At 47.3% G+C, this 23,210-nt stretch overlaps 1 protein-coding gene and 1 pseudogene across 3 annotated transcripts in view; one reads left to right on the top strand and one right to left on the bottom strand.

Moving 5' to 3' along the window:
- SCAPER (S-phase cyclin A associated protein in the ER) overlaps positions 1 to 23,210 on the bottom strand; it is a 166,046-nt gene that overhangs the window by 38,730 nt on the left and 104,106 nt on the right. For all 3 annotated transcript variants that reach the window (XM_070400670.1, XM_070400669.1, XM_070400671.1), the window contains exons 24-25: positions 10,663 to 10,778; positions 4,717 to 4,840 (exon numbers count right to left, since the gene is read on the bottom strand). In XM_070400670.1, coding sequence (XP_070256771.1) covers positions 4,717 to 4,840; positions 10,663 to 10,778 — 240 coding nt within the window. The remainder of the gene's footprint in view (positions 1 to 4,716; positions 4,841 to 10,662; positions 10,779 to 23,210) is intronic.
- On the top strand, positions 8,989 to 9,437 carry LOC138998328 (small ribosomal subunit protein uS8-like; annotated as a pseudogene).

Below are 23,210 nucleotides of genomic sequence, written 5' to 3'. Positions count from 1 at the left end.
TGCCTTCCATCGCTAGCGGAACCCTCTGTGCCTTCCACCCCTGACGGAACCCTCCGTTCCTTCCATCGCTGACGGAACCCTCTGTGCCTTCCATCTCTGACGGAACCCACTGTGCCTTCCATCCCTGACTGAACCCTCTGTGCCTTCCATCCCTGACGGAACCCTCTGTGCCTTTCATCCCTGACGGAACCCTCTGTGCCTTCCATCCCTGACGGAACCCTCCGTGCCTTCCATCCCTGACGGAACCCTCCGTGCCTTCCACCCCTGACGGAACCCTCCGTGCCTTCCACCCCTGACGGAACCCTCTGTGCCTTCCATCCCTGACGGAACCCTCTGTGCCTTCCACCCCTGACGGAACCCTCTGTGCCTTCCATCGCTGACGGAACCCTCTGTGCCTTCCATCCCTGACGGAACCCTCCGTGCCTTCCATCCCTGACGGAACCCTCCGTGCCTTCCATCCCTGACGGAACCCTCCGTGCCTTCCATCCCTGACGGAACCCTCCGTGCCTTCCATCCCTGACGGAACCCTCCGTTCCTTCCATCCCTGACGGAACCCTCCGTGCCTTCCATCCCTGACGGAACCCTCTGTGCCTTCCATCCCTGACGGAACCCTCTGTGCCTTCCACCCCTGACGGAACCCTCTGTGCCTTCTATCCCTGACGGAACCCTCTGTGCCTTCCATCCCTGACGGAACCCTCTGTGCCTTCCATCCCTGACAGAACCCTCCGTTCCTTCCATCGCTGAGGGAACCCTCTGTGCCTTCCATCGCTGGTGGAACCCTCCGTGCCTTCCATCTGCAGTTTTCTTCCTGCAGCTACATTTTGCCACCGAGCATCTTCTATCTGAGACTCGTTGAAGACTGCAGGCCATGGTGGAGAATGTCCCACTGTGGTCAGCTTGATGCCGCACGGTCAGTCACACCACGCCTCCTCGGGAGCTGCAGAGGCGGTGCCGGGCTCTCGCTGCGGCGTCAGGTGCTCAGACACTGGGTTTGTGCATCTGGTGATGTTCACTTTGACCCGTGACAAGGTGGTGTGAGCCAGGTTTTTCCACCATAAATGTACTCACACTTTGTAATTAGTAACAATTTTGTAGGGTTGCTTTTTGTATGTTGGACATTAACCCCTTATCTATTTCCCTCATTTCTGAGGTTGCCTTTTCACTTTGTGATGGTCCCTTTGCTGTACAGAGCCTTTTAGTTTGACACAGTCCCATTTGTTTGTTTGTTTGCTTTTGTGGCTTGTGCGTTTGGTGTCATATCCAAAAAAACCACTGCCAGACCCATGTCATGGAGCTTTTCCCTTGTGTTTTCTTCCAGGATTTAAGTCTTCAATCCACCCTGACTTAATACCCTGGGGAGGTTTCATCACTGTGCACGTGGCCATCAAGCTTCCCCACTGCACTTGCTGAGGTACCATCCTTCTCCCTCTGTGCAGTATTGATGGTCAAGGGTTAGTTGAACACGCGTGGGTTTACTTCTGGGTTCTCTGTTCTGTTCTGTGGGTCTATTGGTCTGTTTTTAGGCTGGTTTTCTCTAATTTTATTTTTTTGAGGTTTCCACAGTGATTTATTGTTCATTACTTTAACAACGTTTACATGAAGACTGTTCACAATTAGACATCCTCAAACACTTTTGCCAAAATGCTTGTTTTTTAAACAACACCAATGAACTGGTGGCAGCAATGTCCCTTCCCGATGAGGCCTGTGGCTGTCGGTGGCCCGCAGATAAAAGTCCCTTTGACAGATGTTCTTGGCTCGGTTCTCCCGCCGTCGTCTTGTCCAGCGCGTCCTGAAACCGGCTTCCGTATTCAAGCAGGTCCGGTGCCACCGCCTTGTGGCTCCCGTTCATGTCGTGAGGAAGCTTCTTTGCCGGGTTCCAGCAGGAACAAGATGTCTGAGTGAATCACCACACGCCATCAGAAACGGTTTCCTGGAGTCTTTCCTCAGGCCCATCCTTGCTGAACACTGTGACTCTGTGTCCTATTCTAGAGGCAGTTCCCTCGCAGCAGGTTTCTGGCACTGCGGTTACACCTACAGCTGTGCGTCCATACTGGGTCTGATTCACGGGAGCAGCTGCCGGCTCCCCCAAAGGCGGTGACGTGCTGTTCCCCATCCTCAAGGCCTCCCTGCACGTGCCGCGTCCCCACGAGGGCCACGAGGTGCCAGATCATGGTCCAAGCGCGGGGCCGCAGCGAACGGAGGGGACACAGGAAAACGGACCGGGGAGAGCCCGCCTCCAACAGCGGGCCCCCAGTTTTCTCTAATTTTCATCATTTCCTCCGTACGCAATCCCTGAGCTTAGTCTGTCCTTCCGCATTTACTGGCTCCTTGAGGTGTAAGTTAGGTAGTTTGAGACATGCAGGTATTTATTGCTATAGACTTCCCTACTAGCAATGCTTTCGCAGCATCCCATAGTTTTGGTGTATTATATTTTCATTTGACTCAACGTGTTGTTTAATTTCTATTTTAATTTCTTGGCCCCATTTGTTTTTCATGAGTGTACTGTTTAATTTCCATGTACTTGTGAATTTCCCAGTTTTCATTCTGCCATTTATTTCTATTTTCATTCCACTGTGGTCAGAAAATACAGTTGGTGTGATATCAGCCTTCTTAAATGTACTGACGCATTTTGTGTTTCTGTGTGGATTTCTTTGGGTTCATCCTAGTTGGAGTCCATTGGACTTTTTGCATCTAGATATCCATTTCCTTCCCCAGACTGAGAAATTTTATGCTCTTATTTCTTTAGATACGCTTTCTGCGCTTCTCTCCCTCTCTCCCTCCCCCTCCCCCCTCCTCCTGTTGAGATGACCTTTATGCATGGATTGGTCTGTCGGGTGGTATTGCATAAGCCCTGTAAGCTTTTGTCACTCATTTTCACTCTTTTTTCGTTTAGTTCCTGTGACTGGGTAATTTCAAATGACTTGTCTCCAAGTTTACTGATTCTTTCCTCTGTAAGATCAAGTCTGCTCTTGAACTTGTCTAATTTTCCAGTTCAATTATTGTATTCTTCAGCCCCAAAATTTCTGATTCGTTTTGAAAGGAGGAAACGAATACTGAGCCAATAAAATGAACTATTCTGTAAACCTTATTTGAATTTTCCAATCTTTTCACTCTTGTCCTTTTTCTGATCTAAAATCCCACATTATATGTAACTGTCAGGTCTTCCAAGTCTCCTCCAACCTGTGACAGTTCTCTGATCTTTCCTTGTCCTTCATGACATTGATACTTTTGAAAAGTATCCATCAGTTATTGCGTAGAATGCCCCTTACTTTGGGTTTGGAGACCTGGGTCTGGCTCTTGGCTCTGCGATTTACTAACGATGCAGACCCTGGCAAGCCAACCCCTCTGGGACTCAAGTGTCCTTATCTGTAAAATGGGATAACAATACTGACTTTACGGTTTAAAAATTAAATGAGGCAAAATATATTAAAATGCCTGGAATACAAGGCCACACAACACTAAGTCTTTTCCCCTGGTCCCTGCTTTTTAACTATTTCTGATAGAATTTTGTGACAAAATGTTTTGCCCATATTTTAATGCCTTCTTTTATAGGTAAAACCATATGGAATTTAGCCTCAAGTGATGAACCTGTGTCAGCACCGTAAACAGCCACCATTGTGTGTGCAACCAACAGTTCTATGTCTCCCTGTCAGGGTGCCTGCATATTGGGCTGCATCGTGTACTTTCTGAGTTTCAGCTGGAGACGTGTGGCGATCCGTTTATTCACACGTATACGCATCCCCGATGCACTGAATCTACAGGCTCTGTGTTAGGGTCTTGGTGACAGTAATAAGTCCTTGCTGACTTATGGCTAGTAGGGGAGACGGGCAAGTAAAGGGGTCATTACAATTCAATGTGATTAGCTCTATGGGAGACGGGTGCCGAGGCATACATAAGAAATCCTAGCCTGGCCTTGGGGAAAGCAGGCAGGTTGGGGAAGGTTTCAGGAAGAAGGGGCCATTGTGTTCCAGCTCAGGTCTGCAGAATGTGTAGAAATTAACCAGATGGAGGAGGAAGGAGAGCAAAGGCATGCAGCTTAGAAAGAACTATTACAACTATGCGCTGGGTAGAAGGACATCGGTTCTGAAGAATAATCTCCCGCTGTGACTTACAGCGTGAGCGCGGGGCGTGCCAATACCCCAGGGACTCAGAAACCTCACCAGGAAATTTCTGGCCCAGGGCTGTGTTCTGGAGACGTAAACCTTGCAATATTGCACTGAGCTGACCTGTTTCAACATCTGTGAACTGAAGTATAACTTAAGGTTACAATCGGCTGCTTGTTCCCATTTCAAAAGTAAAACTGACGGAGGCATTTCTTGCTTCAAAAAAAAAAGTTAATGGCCGTCAAATATTCCTTTTTACGCTGACCCGTCTGGTGAGCTGGCAGAGGTGTGGAGGCCTTCCCTGCTCTCCCTCCCGTAGCTCTCCCTCCGGGGCCTCACAGGTTTGGCTTTGAGGCCAGCGGACTCCAAACCCGTCTAACCATGTCACGGTGTGGTCTCGGCAAGTGTTGCGGTGAATTATCTTCCCCTCCTAGCTGAGGGGAACCCAATGAGATTTTCCAATGAAACGGCTTCTCTGCTGGCCCGTCTGATTCTCCCACTCATCTCTACCTTGTTTCTCATCTGGAGAGCGAGTGCATTCTTTCCCTTTTCTCCACAGGGAACACTTCTCGAACCTGAACTACTTCCAACTCAAAGCAACAATATTACATACCGTCAGCTGGTGTGTCAGGAGGTCCATCAAGAAGGTAATCTTGTTACTAAACAGAACGTCGGCGCAGTTTTCCGGGCAGTTGCTGCAGGTGAGGCTGTAAACGTTGATTGCGTTGCAGAGAGACCTAACGGGGAGAAAACACTCGCATGAAACCTCAGCAGCTCTTCGCCACACAATTAAAATACATACAATGACGGCACAAAGCATCAGGCACGGAATGGAACGCTCTAAAAAACAAGCCAAGTGTGAGGTGCAAGGCCCCCACTACACGTGAAAGGTTGTAACTTACACCCAAAGCCCCGTGTTCACGAGCACCTACGACAGGCCTCTTACTAATTTCTTATCTGCAGTAGGAGGCCACGGAACACGCGCACCAGTGTATCTGATAATGTCTTCATGATCTAAGATCAGATAATACCCAGGAACTTTGGGACCAGATGTCTTTGAATAACACCCAGAAAAAGGACCGGCCAAAGCTCCTGTTGCCTTTATTTAAAAAAATTCCATTGGAGGTTTTTATTTTTCTTCATGATTTATGAGAATTCCCTCATTATAACTGTAACTAAGGGTTAATATAGGTTTGTATTGTCTCCAGTTTACCTAATGCCTTTCATTTTACTTATATCATTTTTCAGGTATTCTTATGTATGAAAGCTACACAATTTTTTTCTTTAGAATTTCATTCTTTCTTCCCTTCCCTTTGTCCTTTAAAAACTTCTTCATTATGATACATTTGTATCCAGCCATTTGTATTCATTTTTCTTAAATTTTATCACCATATGTGGTAATTTTATGGTTTCATAATTCACTATCAAATCATTTAGAATTTCCTTTGTCATGAGGCAGAAGCCTACATTTATTCCCCACATTAAAAACATTACTGAACAATCTACCTTCTCTCCACTGGTTTGAAAAGCCGCCTGTACCATACTACACAGGATATACTCCCTGGCTCCTAGACTAAGTGATAACTGGCCAAGCACTGTGCCAATATCATGTTGTGTGTGTGCTGTAGCTCCACAGTGAAATTAATGTATGAAACTGCAGATCCCTAAAGCCTTAAAAAGTGAGGTACTGCATTGGAATGACATGTGGAACTTTATAGCTTTATCATCGTATCCTATTTTCCCTTTGGTTTTGACCTATAATTTTATGGCCTTGATTTTTAAATTTCTATTTCTCTGTTTCATTCCATACAATCCCTAAAACTTGTCAAAAATCTTTTGTGGAATATCACAAGGCATAAACAGACACACAAACACAAAAACGCACAGAACGCATGGTGTGGGATTCTGTCCTAATCTAACGTGCTCTGTGCTTTCCATGGAAGGACACACTCAGCGGTAACGTGTGCAAGGCCATGGGCCTCTCCATTCGCTTATGCTCACAAACTCTCCCCAGAAACTGCCACAAAGAAACTCCTTTCTGACGAGAAAAGAACGGGCAACAATCTCAAGGTCAGGAAAGACCTGTCCACTCAGCAAGACCCGTTTGACAGGCCAGCTCTGTGTGAGGAGCACCTGTCTTAGAAAGGTCACTTCTGGGAGCCCAGCCTGGGTGGTCTGCCCGAGCAGCCCTGCCTGTAACTTAAGACTCCAAGGCCTGGAAGCAGTTTCTCTGACATCAGGCAGAAAGCCCAGATTTTAAAGTGTCTTCTCAGGGACGTTACAGTCTCCTGTCCGTTCTGTCAGAAGTGCATGTGCCTGGGCTGAGACAAAGGCTCTCTGCCCCAAGTCATCAGGACAACACAGTGAGTCCCACGTCAGCTACGCCTTCTCCCTGAACAGCTTTCCTCTGAAAAGCAGAGGACAGGAAAGTCACCACAAAACCGGGTACTTCGGCACTAGGAACAGGAACACATTTAAATACGAAAAGGACAGTGCACCTCAGATACTGAGATGAGCACCTAAGACTTTATAAAACAGCTGAACAGAAAAGCCCAGGAGGTGGCAGCCGAGGCGGGTCTGCCAGGACAACGTCGTAGGCACGTGGCTTTCACGCAAGGCCGCCTGCAGCAGGTGAGACTTACCAGGAGACACTGTCCACCAAAACCCACCGTCTTACACTGATGTCAAGAGAACAGACATTTTAAAGCAACTGCCATGGGCGTTAAAAATCCAGAACCCCAATCATATTATCATTTTCCAAGCACCTTTAGTTTACATGAAGCATTTAATAAGTAGAATACAGTTTACCTGCATTATCATTCTCAAGTTATGTTTTGTCTTTGTAAAGCTCCAAACTAACTGGTATAGATACACTGGGTACGCCATGTGAGCTGGGTGGCCCTCACAGAAGGGGCCTGGGACCCAGGCCGGGGAGGGGCCCACCCTGCCGCAGTTCCGCCTGCAGGGGAGGTGGGTTCCAGCTGCTCCGCAGGCTCGCCAGGATGCAGTCGAGCAGCTGGGCATTTTAAGTAATTTAATAGGCACGAGGAGGAAGTCTCGTACTGCAGTTTTAATGTGTACTTCCTGATGACGTTGAGAGCTTTTCATATGCTTATGTGCCATCTGTGCATCTTCTTTGGTGAAGAATCTATTCAAATCTTTTGCACATTTATTAACTTTCGGTCTGTGATGGAACCGCAGCAGCTAAAACAGTTCCTAGTCATGGCAGCACTGAGCCCACGCTGATTGGCAGGATGGAGGCACGATACTCTCTCCCGCACCCACACGAGGTCACGTGGGAAGTTTGCAAACACGAAGGACAGCGTAGGATCTATCTCTGAGCTCATGTCTATACAAAGTAGAAAGACTCCAGTATGTATTTTTGAACCAGTGAATCTCGAATGCTAAAATGACCTGGAGTCCTCATAGACTGCTACCAGAAGAGTGTGATCTGATTATGCTTATAAAGCTATTTGTCGCAGGAAGAAAAGTTTCCAGTGGAGTCTCATTTTCATCGTGTTCAATGGGTCTGCTGCAGCAGAGAGATTTCAGATGTATAATACTGGTCAGAATAAAATATACTGAAAAAAGGAGAGAAAAATAGTACTTGACATGGAAAATGTATTAAAAGAAGTTCTATATGTGGTCTTTCATATATGGGAATCTTTTAAAACTGTTATTATTTTATTTATAAAATTAGAAGATATTACATAGTACAATTATATGTGACAGAATTTGCTTGTTTCTCTGCAGTGGACATGAGACACCTGGTCAGTGGGTAAAGAGGACAATGCATATCGTGTTCTAAAATGTAACGTTTTAATAATACCAAAATTAACTTTAAAATTAAGGACACCACAGAGAAAGGAGCAAGAACTCTTCAACTAGATGGGTTATTTCAAGGGTTTTTGTTTAATGGGTGACTCTGGAACAACTGGAATAGGCAACTTAATTATTCCACAGAGACACATTCTGATTTTAGTTGGAAGATCATATATATTCTAAGCACCAACCTAACTAGCCTTTCTGTACTTCCTAAAATTAACCTCCCCTGGAAATGTTATGTTTCAGAGATTATAATAATGGACTTAAAACTGTAGGGGAGCATAAAATTAAAACATTACTTTGAAACGCTAGTGTTGAACTCTGTTCTGTCTGATTACAAGGCAGTCATGGTCAGCATGCCTTCAGCTGGGTCTCAGCAGGACGTGGCCACGTAAGTGTGAATCCACATCAGCACGCCAGCTCTGGAGGAGACCCAGGTGGCTTGCAGTGCCGACCGGCAGGTTAAAGGCGACACGACGCATTTCTTTGCTTTAATCTCATTAGTGGCGCCGCAGCTGTCAACTGTGACCATCTCCGTGCAGCCTTTTGAGACATAAACCAAATGCCACAATAAGTCAAATGGGAAGAGCATTTATCAATCACTATGGCTAATTAGTTTGCAAAACAGTTTTTTACTTTTATTGTGTAGGAGAACGCTATTCGCTTTTAGTAAGTCTTGATCTAAGAATAGATATTTAAAATTATAGAATAATCCTGCCTACAAACGAGGACTTGTTTAACACAGGTTATTAACATGTGCCGGGGCCTTGGCATGGTGGATGTGAGGTGCATGTGGCTTCACTCCACAGCGTCCACATGCTCCTGACGGGCCGCCAGTCCAATGGCCCCTGACTCCGTCTCTGCCACCTGCTTTAGGTTCCAGAGGGCGTTTAAGGCAACACAGAAACGCTGCAGTTCTTTCTCAGACTTCACTGCTAGTCTTCCCGGATCTTTCTGTCTCATACGTACAAGGAGTCTCAGTGGTTTGTGTTCACTTTCCCTTCTGATAAGGACAACTCTTGTGGGTTAGAAAACGCACACAGATCTTCCCGCCATCGGTCCGTGCCGCCATAATGGTGCGCAGGAATGTCCTGGCTGATGCTCTGAAGAGTGTCAACAATGCCAAAAAGAGAGGCAAGCGCCAGGTTCTCATCAGGCCGTGCTCCAAAGTCCTCGTCCGGTTTCTGACTGTGATGATGAAGCATGGTTACATCGGCAAATGTGAAATTACTGATGACCACAGAGCTGGGAAAATTGTTGGGACCCTCACAGGCAGGTTGAACAAGTGTGGAGTAATCAGCCCCAGATTTGATGTGCAACTCAAAGATCTAGAAAAATGACAGAACTACTTGCTTCTGTCCCGTCAGTTTGGTTTCATTGTACTGACAACCTCAGCGGGCATCATGGACCATGAAGAAGCAAGACGAAAACACACAGGACGGAAAATCCTGGGATTCTTTTTCTAGGGATGTAATACATATGTGGAAATAAAATGCCTCAAAGGAAAAAAAGAAAGAAAGAAAGAAAATGCACACAGGCTGGAACTGCCCGGGTGGGCTCTGTGCACAGAAATGCCCGACCGAAGGGCACCTACACCTCTTTCATTCACCTCTACTTTGAGAGAACAGCAAACCCCAGACTCAGTACCAAAGAACTTCTGCACAGAAACGTCACCAAAGGCCACAGAAAGCAGACGCAAATAAGCCAAGGTGGCAGGAAGTTCATGCCACACAGACAGCACTGTCCTGAACCAGGAAAGACGACTCCTGTCGCCTAACCTCTTAGGGCACGTCACAGTTCACAGGGACGCTCACTGCATTCCAGCTGACCTGCACAACCAGCCGTGTGACCATGGGAGGAGACACGGCCACAGGGCTAAGGCACTGCCCAAATTCTCCCAGCGGGGAACTCGAGTCCAGCTTTGTCTGACGCTAGAGCTGGCGCTATTTCTGTTTTACCAAAATGTCTCTCAAGAAAAAGATAACATGGTTTGGGAATTTTTTTTTCTGTTTTATCCCATGGACAAATGAAGCACTCACTTTTGTTGGGCTAACTAAATATTTAAAAGTTTTCTTCGTGATATAAATAAATTTTTATGAAAACTTCTCACTTAAACTCTGTGAGTACCCAGAAACTGTCATGTTACAACTCAGGGATGCCAGACTTCTGAGGCAAAGCTCTCTGCTTCCACATCCCAGAGACCAAGGGGGCTCTGGAGAGCAGGAGGCAGACCCAGGTCTCCGGCTGTGCAGGACCCTGACGGCCAAGAGCACTTTGCAGTCAAAGACCCAACTGCGCCTGCGTCCGAGCGACTGTCCGAGCGACGTGGTTGGGACTCTAGGTGACAGCAGTCTGGCCTCAGACGGTTTCCTGTGGCGAGGACTTGGCCTTCCTCCCTCGGGCTTTATTCATGTGCTCACACCTTGTTCTGCAGGCAGCACAGGAAGCTGGCTTTCTCTACTGCTCTTCATTTTGGCTCCATTTCTGTAAGCAGTTACAACTGCCCAGGAGTTTACCAATTCCTCTTGATTTAGGGCTAGAGAAGGTGGTAGACCACAGAGATTTCCTTTTTATGGCTTCAGGCTCAATCTGCTTTTCTCCCTACAGGCAGTGTGAGCTTTTGCTCCTCAAGCCTGAACACACGTACCATTTCCTCGTGGTCTCCCACATGGACACACAGGGCAGAAGGACTCATAAACGGAAGGTGGAAGACAGATGAAGAGACTGTACTCACTTGGGAGGAATTCGTGAAGCTGTGTTCACGTTCGCGGCTGGGACCACTCCTTGAAGAATGTGTTCGAGGGCTGTTAATCCACCGGCAACTTGAAATGCAATCTGATCGGCCACATTCTAGACAAGAATACAAATAGAAATTAGCTCAACTTCCCAGGCACAAAATGAGAACCACATGAAATATTTACTTGCAGTGGGACACATTCTGCTGGTTCAATTATTCTGCAAATATTTATTCAAGGCTTAGTAGGAGCAGTAGGTCAAAAGTGGTGAGCACCAAGGACACAAGGACACAACTGCTGTCCCCACGAAGCTTGAGACGTGGTGGGTGAGACAGCGCACATCCAATGCCTATAAACAAGATGATGTCGATGTGGTTAGTGCCTGGAGAAACGGGCCCGCGCTTCAGGAGCACGAGGGGATGGCGGTCAGCATGGGTTCCGCTGACCACGTTGAGGTTGAAGTCAGGTAAGACAGGAGGGAAAGGAGCCAAGTGCTCCAGGCAGAGGGAGAACCATCTCATACAGAAGTTGTCACGAGACCCTGGAAAGGCAGATCATTCTGTAACAGTCATCACCACCCAACAAGGCAAGCTGACTTCCACCAAGATTTCCTCTTCTAGAATTTTTCTTCAGTAATATCACCTAACATCTAACCATTTAGCTATACCTTTTTTTTTTTTTTTTTTTTTTTTACCACTTCAGCCATTTTAGGAAGCGTATTAAACCACTTTTGATTATTTCTGTGCATTTTCTGAATTGTTCACAGTGCTGGTGGGAAGAAGCTCCTCCAAGTTCTCGGCATCCCTCTGGCGTGCGGAAGGCAAGAGTGATCCTGGGGGCAGGTATGAGCTGTTAAGGCTGCACAGAGCCACTGCATCACATCCGGACCAATGAGGACAGCAACCTGTTATGGGCTGAATCGTGTCTCCCCTCCCAAACGCTTATGTTCAAGTCCCAACCCCTAGTCCCTCAGAACATAAGTGTATCTGAGGATAAAGTCTTTAAAGCAGTGACTAAGTTAAAGAGACGCTGTTAGGGTGGGTCCTACTCCAATAGGACCTGTGTTCTCACAGGGAGAGGAGCAGACACAGGGGGGCGCGTGCACAGAGAAGGCAGCCACTGACAGACCGAGCAGAGACGCCACGTGGCCCACGCTCTCAATGCCTCTGTCCCGCACGCACCTCTCCTCCTCAGAGGGAACAATCCTCTTTCGCCCTCTGTGTCCCTACTGCGCCCAGAGCTCCGTGGGCTTCCTCACCAAAGCCTGGCACGCGAGGGCACAGTCTCCAGAAGTGCTCCACCTCTCCGTGCTGCGGAGGCCGGGGGGAGGGCAGCCCACGGACTGTCACGGGGTTTCCACGTGGAGACACAGGCAGTGACCCTCCGGTCTGGTCCCAGGACACACGCCCGGTCCCTCTCTGGCATGTGCCTCGAATAAGAGCTTCTCACTGGAATGGAGTTTCATGCCCAAAGATGAAGGGCATGTTCACCGTGAGCCTCCTTAGGAGCCGCGAGTTGAGCAGGGAGACAGGGACAGGTAAGGCTTCACACTGGAATGCAGTGCGACCGGGAATCACGTGCTTTCCAGCTAAAACAAAGGCGCCTCGCCTCGGCCAGGCGGGCGCTCCCACATGCGGCCTGCGCAGAGGGGACCCGCAGACTGCCCTTCTGAGGCCTTTCCCACGCGGAGAGCGGCCAGCACGGCACAGGGGAGGGCTGAGTGAAAGCAGACGCTCAATGTATACATCTCGCCTCCAAAACAAAACAAAACAAACCTCAAAGCTTTCATGCAGCTCCAGCAACATGGACGTGACCTCTTGAAAACTTAAGACACAGGCCCTCCAAGACATTAAGCAGGAAAAAAATCAGCCAATTTCAGGAGAGAAAGGCCATTCAAAGCCAGCCTTTTATTAATGTACCACTGAAAACGTTTGGACTTAACATTTGCAGCTTTTCAAAGAAATAAAGCAAATAGCAAAATCAACTGTGAAATAGAGCCTCACACATCATCTGCCCCTGCAGCCAAGAGGGCTCTGGTGTGGGGAACGTGGGGTTAGAGATGCAACGAGCCAGCCCACCCCTGTGCTCCCCCGGTTCTCGCCGGACAGAAACACTGCGCAGTCCCCACCTCAGGGCCAACAGATGGACGGGGACTCAACAACAGGCGAACAAGTGAAAAGATTTCTCAGCAACCATGTCCTGTGAGGTGAGGCCGATGAGCAGGAGACACAGGCCTGTGAGCACGACAGGGAACCCCATCCCCTGTCCACACAGGCGGACGCACAGTGCTCTTCGTCCTGTGACGCTTCCACCTCAGGGGACAGAGAGGGAAAAGCAAGTGGGCTCCATGATGAGTTGTCCAAATGCTAAGTTAAACCACCTTCTTAAGCGTGTGGCATTGAATAGTCTACATGCAAAAGAGAGAAAAGGAGAGAAGGGACCTCACTTCACAGCCCAGGAGGAAAGGGAGCGCTGGCCCTGTGCTTCCCTTCCCACCTATCGCACCCCGGACGTCTCCTGCCCATCACTGCTCTCCCTCTGCCTGGATGCCTGAATGCTCCCAGGAGTCAGGATGCGCCTCAAATGCATCGCCTTGTGCGTGTCCCCCCCCTGTGAGTGGCTAGAAAAAAAGCAAGTACGCTAAGAACGCTGGACCATAGTTATTCTCCCCACCCACATTGCCACCTTCTCAGCCTTCTCAGTCCTGTGAGACCGGACGCCTTCCCGACCCCTCAGCCAGTCAGGTCTCTGCATGAAACTGCCCCTGTCCCCACGCCCTCCCCACTTCCTACTTATCCAGACGCATGTGTGTCCACGTCCCGCACTGGAAGGCCCCACTCCCCTCCGCGTCCTCCCCCAGGGCAAGCTCAGGGCGCACACAGCCCAGGCGCCGAGCAGGCTGCTCCAGGAATGAGAAGATCTCATCTGGAAAGGGGACCTTTCCTTCCTCCTTCTACCCTTTTCCAAACACTCTGCACTCAGGCCTGTGAAACTGGAGCTTCCATAAGGGCTTCACCATTCGTATTCGAGTGAGGAAAACACCTCTGAAGGGAAATGTGTGGCTTCACTAGGTCCCTGGCAGAACACGACAGCTCTGCCTTCCACCCCTTGACACTGACACTGACACTGACACCGATTAATAGGATTAGCAGCCCCACCCCAATAACCCAGCTCAGCTACCGGCCAGCACAGAATGACAGCTCCACTCTCCACTGCACGTCCTGGGAACCCATTCAGTTATTAACTGGAGTGACTGTTATTGCCTCTTCCAATCAAGAGAGGCAGCTGTTACTCTGTGGTGGCCCAGAGGCTGTGGCCTTTGTGCCTGGCTTCCCTGCAGCCGGTAAATGCGCTTTGTGATGAGGGAGGAGGCCCCCAGCCTGTTGGGGCAGGTTCCGCAGCAGGAGAGGCGGGATCTGTTCCGAGCGTCTGGTGGCACCTTAAGGCTGTTTGGAGATCGAGTTGGTTTTAGCCAATCGTAAGTTCAGAACTGAGGTGAGACGATCCAGGAGTGAACGTTTTTATGGTTGGTTTTTCCCACATGGGAAACCCTCCTAACACTCACAGGACCTCGTCTCTACAAGTCTGCTCTTCACCTGCTGTCAGCCTCCGAGAAGCAAGCAGCACAGGCTGACTGCTCTGTGATGGCTTTCCCACCATCCACACAGTCTGGCCTCCGCTTTTAAGCTGCAGACACTCACACTTGAAAGGACTCAGGTCCCGGGGTCAAGGATGTCACAGGACATTATCAACTCGTGGGAATGTGGTTCCCCAGAGTCAAGTCATAACCCAGTTTTCAGCTTAGGAATAAGGTACGTGGGGCTGAGGGAGGCGGGAAAGGCTTTCTCAGGAGGAGAGGACAGCCCTTGCGATGCTGACCAGAACGCAGGCCCTTTGGAAGGCTGCCCTGAGGGAGCTGCTGGTCCGTGTGGACCTGTCTGGGCTGAGGGAAGGCAGAGCAGGAGGGGGTGCAGGACACAGACCTACGTGCTTGTTCCTTCTCTTTAAGCCATTACGCGGCAGGTGACCCAAGGCCCGTGTACAGTTAACACAACAAAATGCATAGTCAATGTATTTTGATCTCCGCCATCCTCAGGCTCCACAAAGCTGCCCTGTGGTGGCCAGGCGGGCACTCAGCAGGGGTGGGAACCTCTTTTCTGCCCAGGGCCTTTTGGATATTTATGACATCATTCTTGGGCCATACAAAATGTTCAACTTAAAAATTAGTCTGCTATATTTGGTCAAACATTAACTCACCCCTAATGCCTTGGCAGGGCCAGACCAAGTGATTTCTCAGGCCTTATATGGCCCTCGGGCCAGATGTTCCCACCCCTGACTTAGAGTGAGAGAGTGAGAGGGAGAGAAAGAGAGAGAGAAATGCAGTGTGTGAGACAAGCACACACTGAGGGGCACACTAGGAGCCGCGTGCCGCTGAGGAAGTGGATCCTGGGACAGTTCTTCAGGACACAATGAGTGCAACATGGAGGGTTTCTATCAGATGAAAAGACAAAGGACCTTCAACTTCTTCATTCTCCCCCTTCCCCACTTGCTGGCCATGGGTTACGGGTTACGCAGACGTGAGGGTCTCACACAGCAGTGCCCCTTTCCTCCTTGTTCCTGCATATTTTAAAGTCAGACCATGAGACCCAGGAGAAGGCGTTTCAGGCAGGACACGCTGGGCCAACAGCCAGCACCACGGACAGATCCCGGTGGGTCCAGGCTCCCAGGGCAGTACCCAGCTCAGAGGCTCCTCCCCTCAGAGCCCAGGCAGTTCTGGATGAGTCCTCGGTTAGTTACCTGTAAACAGGCCGCATGTGGGAGCGCATCCCTACAGCCCAGCTCAGCCTTTCAGACTCTCCCCTCCTGGAGTGCCAGTGAGTCGTAGGCTTTGCTTCCAACATCACCACTGTACTGATTATCTCGCTGCTAGTTTACGAAGTGCACGGTGTGAGCTCTCTGACAGCTGGGATTACACTGACACAGGGTCGAGCAAAAACTAGGTGCTCAATAAGTAGTTGCTGAATCAAAGAATAACAGTGCATTCTATTTCCTGGGGGTTCTAACATCAGAAATTCTCTTTAAAGGGGAGAAAGCCCATAAGTGCACAACGAGAAAGGCTTAGAAACACCCGTGTGCCTGGAAAGTCAAGGCCCTGGGCTCAGGCTCCCTGAAGGGGACGGGCCCAGAGAGGAGAGGCCAGCAATGCGAAGGCCAAGGGCAGAGCCTCGGCAGCCGTCTCTGCTCATTTTCTGCCTTTCTCATCTTGGCACCAGTGTTTGCCCAATTCTCCAGAAAAGTAGTGACCAGGCCCTTTACATCCCAAGGAGGGAGGGGAGTACATTTGTAAAAAGAGACCTAAGGCGGGAACAGGAACCCAAACGGGCTGTTCCTCAGAGAGCCGTCCTGGAGGCCGGGGTCTTCCAGGGCTGACCGTGCGGTCGCCCAGCTGCCGTCGTGTCCAAGCTCTGACAACATCCTGGTGAGGTCGGGCTTGTCTTCCCGTGACACAGAGAAGAGAACCATCGACAGGACTCAGTTACCTGCTCACACTTCTCAGCTAGTCAGTGGCCGAGCTGGGGACTGAGTTCAGACTTATCTGATTCTGAGGGCATGATGCGCGATACGGAGGATGTTATGGAAATAACAGAAACATTTATCACTGAGTATCCCAATTCTGTACAATCTTAGACTCAATGCTATGTAAAACATTAAAATTTATTTTGAATAATTTTAGATTTACTGAAGTTCTTGTAAGACTTCATGTTAACATCTTATGTAATAACCATGACACATTTATCAAAACTAAAAAATTCCACTAAAGTAGCGGTTCTCAACCTGTGGGTCGCGACCTCTTTGGGGGTCGAATGACCCTTTCACAGGGGTCGCCTAAGACCATCGGAAAACACATATTGAATATATAATTACATACTGTTTTTGTGATTAATCACTGTGCTTTAATTATGTTCAATTTGTAACAATGAAAATACATCCTGTGTATCAGATATTTACATTACAATTCGTAACACTAGCAAAATTACAGTTATGAAGTAGCCACGAAAATAATTTTATGGTTGGGGTCACCACAACATGAGGAGCTGTATTTAAAGGGTCGCGGCACTAGGAAGGTTGAGAACCACTGCACTAAAGCAATGCCATTAACCAAGTATGGCCTTTAATTGGGTTTCCCCTAGTTTTTCCACTGATGTCCTTTTCCTGCTCCCAGGTCAGACCTGGAATACTGCGCTGCATTCAGCTCAATACTATTGTGAAGACAAGGTGACAGAGCTTCTAGCATCAGAGGAGGGATCCTGAGTGCTCTTATAATAGAGTTCACCAGCGTCAGCATTCACTAGGGTTAGCGTTCACCAGGGTTAGCGTTCACCAGCATCAGCATTCACTAGTGACTGAAAAAAAGATTCTTGAAGTAACCCAGACTCAGAGAATGTGAAGAGAGGTAACTAGATCCTGTGGGACTGAAATACGAGGACTCTGTTGGGAAGCAGGAAGGCGGTGACCCAGCAGAAGGGAGTGGCCAGGTGAGGAGAAGCACCGGTGGCCGAGCGCATCCCTACAGCCCAGCTCAGCCTTTCAGACTCTCCCCTCCTGGAGTGCCAGTGAGTCGTAGGCTTTGCTTCCAACATCAGCACAGTCAGGGCTTCAGAGTCTTTAGAGGACGCCTCCGCCCGTGTGCCCCGTGTGCCATGAGAGAGCATTTACTGCAGAGTGTTTCAAGCAGCAGTAAGGGGAGAGCCTGTGATGGGCGCTAGGAGTCAAAGACAGCGGGTTTTAGAGACGATCTGCCGGGAGGAGGGAGGAGGGAGGGCAGGTGACAGGCACTGCTCCTCAGGTGACTCCTGGGCCGGGAGCACCTGCAAGGTGCACGGGGTACACAGGGGACAGAAAGAGGGCCCCGCCGTACGTATGAGACGGTCTAATATGAAACTTGGCAGGAAGAAGGCAAAACAACAGCCCCACAGGTTCAGGATTTCAAGGTGACTGCGTTAGCACATGCACCCGTCACTGATGGAAACCCGAACAACGCAGGGCTTTCGTTCTCCATTGAAATGTCGCAAGCTACCCACATACATGGCTGTCTTCTCAGAATGTGCATTTTGTTAAGCTGCCTTTTCCTCTAATCTGCCAAGAAATAGTCATCCCATCCAGATGGCTTGTGAGTGGCACCACCTTACAGGCAGTGGACTTTGCATTACTTTTTTTTTTTTTTTTAAGAATACAACTTTTGCCAAACTGGTTTGGCTCAGTGGATAGAGCGTCGGCCTGCGGACTGAAAGGTCCCAGGTTCGATTCCGGTCAGGGGCATGTACCTGGGTTGCGGGCACATCCCCAGTGGGAGATGTGCAGGAGGCAGCTGATCGATGTTTCTCTCTCATCGATGTTTCTGGCTCTCTATCTCTCTCCCTTCCTCTCTGTGGAGAATCAATAAAATATATTTTGAAAAAAAAAAAAAAAAAAAGAATACAACTTTATAGGAAGAATGAGCAAGATTTCAAGGTAACCTGGCAGGTTGAAACTGTTAAGTCAAACTTTTCTAAACACCATATACAGTATCTGAATATACTTACATGCTATGAGTGTTAAGGAGATATATATGTATCTTACAAGCTGCAGTTTAAAAATTATTTTATAATCCTAGTATCTAAAATACTGCCTGGCATTGACTGAGTAGGTACTTTTTTTGGATTAATAATGCATGTTTCAGTCCTAATAAAACTCCTCCAAGCTTACAAAGGAATAAGCCAGAAGACCGCAGGCCCTAAGTATGTGAAAGACCAAAAGGCACAGCTGCCAGGAGAACCGCATCTGCACAGACCGCTCTGCCCTGTAACCATCACACCAGGACGTACAGTTCAGTGCACAGTGTACACGGACGCGCACAGGTGGCAGGTAACTGCTCAGCAACCTTCTCCTGGGAGGTGGCCGCAGAGCCAGCACTGCCCGCGGCCCCAGGCCTGGGAGGCACCTTCCCTTCCTGTTCCCCAGCTCTGGTGCGGGGCCGAGAGGAACAGAACACCCTCTGCATTCCATGCCTCTTCTCTTTGCTCCTCCAGCCTGTCCATAAATCCTTGTTTTAAATTCCTCTTTCTTTGAAAACACCCAGAGTAGTAGCTATTTTCCTGACTGGATGCTGTGCAAGCCATTAATGACCAAGCCCTTGAGCACATGCCGCCTACTGCCCACCGCGCTTAACACTGTCACTCACACATTCAGCAACCATCAAGCGATCACAACGCCGCCGCAGGTGCTGGGACAGACCGCACAGAGGTACGTACCCTCAGGGAGTTCACGGCCTAGCCTTCCCGTGTGGTACAGTTTCCACTCACAAACGTGGATGGATTGTAAACTCGGTGAAAATAAGGCTATTACCTACTACTCAGTTCTTGCTGGTGAATGCTCTGGTCAGAAAGGAGCTCTAAAACGAAGTTTATTGATTGAAGTTAAGCAAAGCATAAGAGTAACTTTTATTATGTAATACATCCGAGTGATCAGAGGAGCCGACCCTGCACAGTTACACCCCAGTAACCCTTCATGTCCCGGGTGACAGGCAGGCATCACACGAACGATACAAAGTACAGAGACCGCAGAGCCACACAGACGCTCTAGGGTTTGCCTCATTCCTCGTCTGAATCAGGTAAGAGCATCTTTAAAATCTGTTTCTCTAAAGAGCCCCCTACGGAGGGGAGTGAGCTGCCTAACGTGACCTACCAGCCTGTTTATCACGGGGCCTGACGGTAAGGCTGCTCATGTATTATTCACACGGACATTACAGTCTACTACTTGTCTACAGAGATTTTAATTCAGAAAATGCTATGTGCCAGCCAGAGTTCAGTGTAAATTACACGGATAAAAAAATCATTTCATGTCTTTCTGACAAGTGATTTACATAATATTTCTATTCATCAAAATGGCCTATTAGTGAATAACATAACTTGTCACTCACACAGACTTTTCTATTCTGAAAAAAGTACAAATGCTTTGTGACTATATTTTCTTATAATTGTCTAAATTGATGAAAAATAATTTAGGTCAAGACGTGTGAATTGAATACACATACTCCAAACTACCAGAGAGAGACTCACCCAGGCTACATATTCCAATCTGTGGAGAGATCTCTCTTTAATCACACACAACCACCAATCGAGTCACTGGTAGTGAGCCATTCAAAAGATGGCAGATTTAAATTCTGTCAAGAAAGCAATAGTTGCTCTCCAAATAATACTCATTTTTAAGTTTTATACTTAGAAAGAAAACGAGTAAAATGATATTTTCAAATTACTAAATTTGGAGCTCATATAAGCATATAAAGTTATAGTAAGTTGTGAAAAGCTGGACGGTACAGAGAAATAAATGGTTGAAACACACACACACACACACACACACACAGACACAATGTGAAACTTTGATTTTTATACTAAGACAAGGTAGGAAATAGGTGTTTCAATCCTAAGTGTAAATGTTAACAAAATGTATGGGATGGGGATTAGGGAATAATGATTAAGTGGGCAGTTTCTTTTTGGGGTGATGAAATGTTTTAAAATTGATTATATTGCCGAAACCGGTTTGGCTCGGTGGGTAGAGCATCGGCCTGAGGACTGAAGGGTCCCGGGTTCGATTCCGGTCAAGGGCATGTACCTGGGTTGTGGACACATCCCCAGTGGGAGATGTGCAGGAGGCAGCTGATTGATGTTTCTCTCTCATCGATGTTTCTAACTCTCTATCCCTCTCCCTTCCTCTCTGTAAAAAATCAATAAAATATATTTAAAAAAAAAAATAAATAAAATAAAAATAAAATTGATTATAGTGACGGTTGCAAAACTCTGTGAATATCCCCCCAAAAAAGTGAATTATACACTTTAAATGGATGATTTTATGTTATGTGTTTATATCTCCATAAAGCATTTAAAAATGTTAAGAAAATGGTTTAATTAAAAAACACAACTTGTCCTGGATGGTGTGGCTCAGCGTTTGGAGCACCGACCCACACACCGAAGGGTCACATGTTTGGTTCCTGGTCGAGGGCACACACCTAGGCTGCGGGTTCAGTCCTCAGTCGGGACACCTATGGGAGGCAACCAATCAATAGTTCTCTCTTACAGTGATGTTTCTCCCTTCCTCTCTCTTCAATCAATAAAATAATTTTTAAAAATCGTATTTAAAAACACAAATTACTGAAGTATTTTATAAAAATATTTTCTACTTTACAAAAGGTTCAGACTCAGTTGACAGGACCAGAGTTCTAAAGTCTTAAGTAATAGATCAGAATTACATATTTGCACAAAATGAGGAAACCTTGGTATCAGACCAAAGTCTGATTCCAGGTTCTGATGTGGACACAGTTCTCTCTCTCACAGAAGCCAGCACATTTCCAAGACGCAGACCAGGAAGTGCTGGGGGTCTGGTGTCCAGGACAGTCATTGATTACTTTATGGAACTCTGATATAGAGCCAACAAGTAATCAACCAATTCAAAATTTATGTACTTCAGAACATGTGAAATGTAAACAACCCCTCAGGACCCAAATTCCAAAGATAATTAAACTACTCAGGGACTCCTTCCTTCCTTCGTTCCATAAACACTCGTGGGCATCATCCGATGGGAGTCGGAGGTGAGTCTGTTAGGAAGACAAAGGACTCATAGGAGGTGTCACGGCAGTACGGTCACAGGGCTCTGAGAGCACAGAGGAGGAGGAATTGCTGTGCACTTGTTTTTAAAAAGAAAACACATGCGTTCTATATGGGGAAACAACGACAGCAGGTTAACCATGTATGCTGAAGAGGAGGATATACTTTCTACTTCAGTGTCTCAGTCACCAAAAACAAGTGCATAAATCAACTATCAAAACCCCCAATTGCTGTGTGTGCTTAGGGTGAATTCACTTCACCTCTCCCACCTCACTTAGCTCACATATGCTACCAATTCCTGACAATTTTAAGGCTGAAATGACTGTCAGGACTTAAAAAAGACCCTGTCATCTCCAATAGGGTTTGAAATTCCTTCAAAACATCAGTACAATGAGCTTTGTACAAATCTTACTTATCTTTTTTTTTTTTTTTTTTTTTTAATATATTTTATTGATTTTTTACAGAGAGGAAGGGAGAGAGATAGAGAGTTAGAAACATCGATGAGAGAGAAACATCGACCAGCTGCCTCCTGCACATCTCCCACTGGGGATGTGCCTGCAACCCAGGTACATGCCCTTGACCGGAATCGAACCTGGGACCTTTCAGTCCGCAGGCCGACGCTCTATCTACTGAGCCAAACCGGTTTCGGCACAAATCTTACTTATCTTGATGGCCCAATTACTTAAATACAAACTTTACCAGCAAATCTGTAAAGATTTCACAGCTTAGCAAGACAACATGCAGCAACATACTGTGCATGCTTTGCTGTTACAGCAAAAGAGAGAAAAGCTCAGACCTGAAACAGCCGTGCACGCCAGCTGTGCTGTGTGCAGACCACGAGCCCACCTGTGAGGACAGAGCCGTGAGCGAGGCCGGGGACCAGTGTCCACAGGAGGAGGTACATGCCGGACAGAGCTGTGCGCGAAGGCTCAGACCGGACCTTGTCCTATGAGGGGTCAAGTGCCCTCACAGCCAAAAGAAGAGAGACCGTTACTCCGGGGAGGTATTTTCATTTGGATTACCAGGTGTGTGTGTGTGTGTTCTGTGTGTGTTTTTTTTATGAATCCATTAGAAACAAGACCAACATATATCTAAGTGAATACTTTTAAAATATATTCACTTATTATTTATAACTTACTGCATAACTATTCTTCCCTCTGTACCTAGGTTGAATTTATTTATTGGTAAAATTGGATTTTCTACATGTACTTAGAAAATAGGTATTCCTTATCTAGGTGTCTATTTTCATTAACCGCTATTAGAATTTTACCGTTAATGATTTTCAAGGCTACATCAAGTAATTTCATCTTTGCCTTAGAACATCAGTGGCCTGATGTATGATTTATCTGATTTTGAATCCTTCATCTAGACTACAAACTATGACATTATTCCTGTACAGTAATTTCAATTCACAGGAATAGCAACCTAATGAAAAACTCGTCTTTCCTGAAGGCCTATCTTACCATTCATATCCTAAGGCCCTTGGCATATTTTAAACCCATTAATATACCCTCCTCCTATTTTATCATGAACTAAAGGGTTAGTTTTTCTTCCTTTTCCTTTTTAAAAAAATAAATAAAATTGTAGTTTTCAACACTGTCAATGGTTAATGAAACAAACGGATGCATTTTTACAATTTCCAGGCTCACCGCTTTCACATGCGCCATGCCTGTGCACTGGACTCACACCTTCTTCTTGCTGCCGTCTACCTGTTCATTGTTCTTTCGGTGAGGGCCTGTTGTGGTGCTATTTCTTTACCTTTGAATGTCTGAAATGTTTTCCTTTTGCCTGAATTCTTGACTCACGTTTCACTGGGCACACAATTCCTGGTCGACATCACACGTTCTGAAGACCCTGCTGTGCTCTCTGGGACACCTCTTACTCCTGGCAAGAGTTTGCTATCGGAA

Source organism: Myotis yumanensis, unplaced genomic scaffold (genome assembly GCF_028538775.1).
Source record: "Myotis yumanensis isolate MYYU_CA2020_CCGP unplaced genomic scaffold, mMyoYum1.0.hap1 SCAF_20, whole genome shotgun sequence".
In the NCBI taxonomy this organism is placed as follows: Eukaryota; Metazoa; Chordata; class Mammalia; order Chiroptera; family Vespertilionidae; genus Myotis; species Myotis yumanensis.
The sequence above is the reverse complement of the archived record's forward strand: the minus strand, read 5'-3'. Positions and strand labels throughout refer to the sequence as shown.